Source organism: Tupaia chinensis, unplaced genomic scaffold (genome assembly GCF_000334495.1).
Source record: "Tupaia chinensis unplaced genomic scaffold, TupChi_1.0 Scaffold000438_1, whole genome shotgun sequence".
NCBI lineage: Eukaryota > Metazoa > Chordata > Mammalia > Scandentia > Tupaiidae > Tupaia > Tupaia belangeri.
In genome coordinates, this window is record NW_006159943.1 from 137,638 (window position 1) to 143,302 (window position 5,665).

At 48.3% G+C, this 5,665-nt stretch overlaps 1 protein-coding gene across 1 annotated transcript in view; it reads left to right on the top strand.

Moving 5' to 3' along the window:
- SYT11 (synaptotagmin 11) overlaps positions 1 to 3,800 on the top strand; it is a 33,116-nt gene extending 29,316 nt beyond the window's left edge. The window contains exons 3-4 of the mRNA XM_006155159.3: positions 1,123 to 1,246; positions 2,391 to 3,800. Of these exons, the coding sequence (XP_006155221.1) occupies positions 1,123 to 1,246; positions 2,391 to 2,701 (435 nt within the window). The 3' untranslated portion in view covers positions 2,702 to 3,800. The remainder of the gene's footprint in view (positions 1 to 1,122; positions 1,247 to 2,390) is intronic.
- The last annotated feature ends 1,865 nt before the right edge of the window (positions 3,801 to 5,665 follow it).

A 5,665-nucleotide genomic window follows, 5' to 3' on the forward strand; every position in this document is an offset into this window, starting at 1 on the left:
TTTATTTAGTTTTTGCTCACCAGAAAGAGAGAGAGAGAGAGTGACCAGCAGTAAGCGTAATGGCTATGTTGCTGGACTCCCACGTAGTTGACCATGGTTCACGTCCCGGACTCGGTAGTTTAAACTTACACCGGGCGCGTGTGCGTGCGTGCCCAAGATCCCGAGAGGAGAATGGAGGCGAAGGGATTGCGGCGTGACCATCCCCCGTGGGGGGTGATTTCTCGCTTTCTGTCTCTCTGTCTCTCTCTCTCTGGTGAGCACACACGCCCTATAGCAAAAACTTCTTTTAAAAAACGATAAAAAAAGAAATAGAGAGAGGAAGAGAAAATAAGAAATCGCCTCCAGTGGGATGCCCACACTGCAATCCTTCTCCAAGCTCCTCGTTTTGGACGTGCACTCACACCTGGCATGATTTTCAAGTTGTCAAGTCCACGACTTGAACAGCACAGCTGGCCATGTGGGATACAGTGCCCTAACCACACCACCTGCTGGCCTCTTAGTCCCCATTTTACAGATGAGAAAACTGAAGGACGGAGATGTTAAATAACTTGCCCAAGGTCATAGATTAAACAAAATAAAAAAGACAATCAGGGGACCAGCAGATGGCTTAATGGTTATGGCACTGGACTCCCATGTGACCAATTGCAGTTCAAGTCCCAGACCGGGCAACTTGAAACTATGCCAGGCACATGTCCGTGTGTGTCCAAAATCCCAAGAGAAGGGACTATGGCATGGCCATCCACCCTGGGAATGATTTCTTGCTTTCTGTCTCTCTCTTTCTCTCTGGCTCTCTGGCAAGCACATGTGCCCTACAGCAAAAAATCTCTCTTTAAAATAAAAAGAAGAGAGCAGACAAGATTGAACACCAGGCCAGTCTGGCTTCAGAATCCTTGTTCATAAATCCTAAGCTTGGCTATCTCTTCATGCAAATGACCTTCTTTAACCTCGGGATTATGATTATAAAGCTTCCTCTCCTCCTCCCTGCTGAGTAGGTCAGAACATCTTTTCGGCGGACGGACAGCTGTCCTGCAGATGCCTCATCCCTCTCTCCCTGCTCCTCCACATGCTTCCTGGGCCATGCCTTCCCCGCCAGGATTCTCACACGCCTTTTCTTCCCCACAGAAGTGCATTAGCAGAGGGGAGCTCCAGGTGTCCCTGTCCTACCAGCCCGTGGCGCAGAGAATGACAGTGGTGGTCCTCAAAGCCAGACACTTGCCGAAGATGGATATCACCGGCCTCTCAGGTAGCAGCTATTTACTCCGACCTACTTCCGGCTGTCTGAACTACCCTACTCTTTGCCTGTGGCCCAGACACACCTGCATGTCCAGGATGCCGGCTTCTTTCACTGTTCTTTCTCTTTTTTAACATTTTGTCAGAGGGTGCATGCACTCACCAGAGAGAGACAGAGACAGAGAGAGGGAAAGTAAGAAAGCACCCTCCATGGGGAATGGTCATGCCACAATTGCTTTTCCTCCATCTCTTCCTCCTTGGGGGATTTGAGGCAGGTATGCACACACACCCAGTGTTTTTCAAGGTGCCACGTTCAGGACTTGAACCATGTCGTCAACCATGAGGGATCCAGCTTCCTAAACTGTCAGACCACTGGTTGGCCTGGTCTTTTCACTTTTCATCCATTCCTCTGTGTTCTCTTCCCGATGAGTGTCTCGGCCCAGTAGATTTCTCTGGTTAGGGAGGTTATTTGGGTGAGCAGTTAGAGTTTGCACACTTGGTAAGAAATCTTAAATGATAGCATGCCAGGTTCTGAACGCTCACTCCAGGGGAGACTTCTCAAAAATGAACAAGGCAGGGAACCAGCAGTTAGCGTAATGGCTATGTCGCTACACTCCCACGTAGTCGACCGCGGTTCGCGTCCTGGACTCGGTGGCTTAAAACTCACACCGGGCGCGTGTGCGTGCGTGCCCAAGATCCCGAGAGGAGAATGGAGGAGAAGGGATTGCGGCGTGACCAGCCCCCCTGGGGGGTGATTTCTCGCTTTCTGTCTCTATGTCTCTGTCTGGCGAGCGCACGCACCCTATAGCGAAAAACCTCTAAAAAAAAAAAAAAAAAAATGAAGCAGGCATTTATATGTCCCTATGCCCTTGAAAATATTTCTTGGTGCCGTTTTGTTTGTTTGTTTGTTTGTTTCCCCCCAGACTCACTGAGGAAGTTGTTCTGTTCTGTTCCTGTCTGGTTTCCTTGGCCCCTTGCCCAGGCAGGCATATTCACCTAGACTATGTGCATTTATTGTGCAAACCCGGAAGGCTGCATGGGGGTGGTGACCAAAGATAGAACAATAGGGTCCCCTCCTTCCCAATGGGAAATCACCGCTACATGAGAGGACTGTGTCATCGGCCTGTCTCCCTTTTTCTTATCTTTTCTGGGGGCCCCAGATCCTTACGTCAAGGTGAATGTCTACTACGGCAGAAAGCGCATCGCCAAGAAGAAAACCCACGTGAAGAAGTGCACTTTGAACCCAGTCTTCAACGAGTCTTTCATCTACGACATCCCTCCTGACCTCCTGCCTGACATCAGCATCGAGTTCCTCGTCATCGACTTCGATCGCACCACCAAGAACGAGGTGGTGGGGAGGCTGATCCTGGGGGCACACAGCGTCACGGGCAGCGGTGCCGAACACTGGAGAGAGGTCTGCGAGAGCCCCCGCAAGCCCGTGGCCAAGTGGCACAGTCTGAGCGAGTACTAATTCTGTCCTTGCCTCTAACCCTGGGGCCGGGCTGGGGAGGGATGCGGCAGGGAGAGAGATGACAGAGAAGCGGACTCGAAACCTCATTTTAGTTGTAGAAGAAAATTTCGTACAAATAAACCCCACAAAGAACACCCCACGTGACCACAACTGCAGATCAGTTCTTAGCGATGATGACTTTTCTCTTTGCAAGGCACTAGAAATTGTTTTTTTTTTTTTTTTAAATGGGGGAACAAAGAGGAGGAAAGACCCCCCCAACACACGTCTATATATAACAATGTAATCTTATGCTTGCATGTCTAATACAAACTGAAAAAATTAGCCTAACTGCCAATATCAAGTTGCAGATTTTAATCCATGAAAATTGTGTTTTGTGCCGAATTGTATTTGCTGATTACCTGAAATTGGCCTCTTTTTATTGGGCTTCTCTGGAGAATTACTCCCACTCCCCACCTCTGCAGAAGAAAATTTTGCTCTTGTAAAACCTCATGTTTTCATCACCCCCATCTCTCCTCCCCATTACCTCTTACATCTCTGCTCTTTGACTAAGCGCAAGGTCCAGAGGTTTGTCATAAGCCAAGAAACAAAGGTGGGATGGGTAAGGCAGGGTTTGCAGGAGAAAGAGTAAATGAGACCTGGGGTATTTTTGCGGTCAGCCCTCCTGCGAAGGGGTCAAGGGCAGTCTGACTAACTAGTAGCCCCAGGGAGGCACATAGAACCCACCAGACTTAGCAGGTAGAACTTGGATTTAGAAAATTAGATGACTTTATTAAAAGGAGCTTTGGAGACTTCCAATTCTGCTATAGCGAGTACCCACGAGCCCGTCTAGCTGACCCCACCTGCCACCTGCAGGTACGAGGTCAAGGAGAGAAGGAAGGAGATGGCCGCCATGCCCCATGGCAGCCAGTCATGGTAAGGACAGCCAGGTTTTGACTGATGGGTTAGGAGTCATCAAAGTTTGAAAGATGACATTGATCTTTGCTTTTCCAGAAATGGTGACCACAAAGAAGCTTGAGTCTTCTCAAGTGGCTTAGAAGTTATAATGGGGGGTCCAGCAGGTGATATGGTGTGGTAAAGGCACTGCACACTCCCACATGGCTGACCATGGTTCAAGTCCCAGACCTGGCAGCTTGCTTTCTCACTTTTCCTCTCTCCCTCTCTGAATGAATAAGTAAAATTAAATAAAATAATTCTTAAAAAAAAATAAAAGAAGTTATAATGAGGGGCCAGCAGGTGATATGGTGGTTAAGGCAGTGGATTCCCGCATGGCCCATCACAGTTCAAGTCCTAGACCCAGCAGCTTGAAAAATCACTAAATAAGTCAATAAATATTAGGTTGCCTGAAAAGTCATGATGTATTTTTCTATGTTTTTCTATTAAAAAAAATGCATCATGACTTTCACAATGACCCAATAAATTTTTTTTAAGTTATAATGAGATTAATTTTGCCTGCTAAGGAAAATAAAAGTCCTTAGAAATTATTCTTTCTCCTTGCATTTTTCCGTAAGGGCTCTTAAAAAAAAATAGCAAAGTAGCTGAGTAATAAAAGTATCTTGAATTCTTTCAGAACAGCCTTTCTCTCAAAAGGCAGCGTGTAGTTCTTAGGATCTCTGAGTGTCGTGACATGTTGGAAGGATGGGGAATCAGAGTCCAGGCTTCCTCTGCTGGGCCCCAGAGATCGGGAGAGGTTCAGTATCTTACTGGATTAGAATCCAAGTCTCCATAGTCCTAGAGCAGCCATGTCCCCCGGGCTGCAACCTTCCAGGGGGTGGTAATTTCAATGGTAATAGGTAAACTGGAAGAGGCAGAAAGTATTTTTGCCAGCCTGAAGCAGAACTCCGCTGAGTAAGCAGCGGCTTGACCCAGGGCCTGACCCAGGGCCTGAAAGGACAGCTGAAGCTGAAATATCCACTTCCACACTAGAACTGCACTTTCTAACTTGCTTCTGAGAAGAGAGGAAAAGCTGGGTTTCCACAGAGAGGGGGAACATCTTGCCTTTACTGTTCCCCATCTCTTTTGGACTTAAAATTGATTTGCTGTTCCTGATCCTTTTGTTTGGTTTTAATCTGCATTCTTAAAAAGGCAGAGCAATTCTGAGCAGGTACAAAACCCGTTCTCTGTTCTCCTCCCTGTCGACTCCCACTCCCCATAACGCGACTCACTAGTTCACTCTCAGTTGGGGTCACATCACGAGTCTGTTCTATACCCCCCATGGATTGTAAATACTGTATCATACGTAGAAGAAAATAATTTTTGTTTTCTAAAAACGCATTTTGAGATAGGACAGGAGCATTCTGAAGCCCCATTAGAAAAAAAAAATTTAATGGTTCCTCTTCATCGCCTTAATGTCTAAAGATCAGAAATCGCTGAGCAACCGGCTTTTGTTTCCTTCCCAGAAACAATGCAAAGCGACAGGTGGGGATGGTGGGGTCTTCGCCCTGCTGCGTGTGCCTCTGTAGCTCCTCCTGACACGAGTCCGGGAAAACAGCCTCCCCCTCGCCTCTCCCCTCTCCTTGTAGCTTTATCCCTCGCTTTCTTTGGGTCTACTGAGCCGTAGGCGGTGAGGAGCCGGGAGGGGCGCGCAGTTCTGCAGCCTCCTCGCGGCTCGGTGTCTTTGCAGGAAGGCAAAGAGGCGGTGAACGGCGCAGCGTCCTCCCTCCTACCTCAGGCCGGACCCGCCGCGCCCTGAACGTGGCTGTCCCAGTTTCCAAGCTGACTTTGGCTTCACGCTTGTACTTCCGGAGCTAACTGCTAAGGGTGGAGGAGGAACGCCTCCTTCTAAGGGTCAGTTGAAAGACAAGAGAGTCACATCCTCGCTTTTGCACAAGGCACTGGTGGGCAGGAACAGGTTAGGGAAAAGTCACTTCTGGTGTTCCAAGAGTCAGTCCTTCTCTGAGGACCTCTTGATTCCTTTGGGAAGTCGAGAGGTTTTCTCGATGACAAAGTCCCTTTCGGAGTTATCCC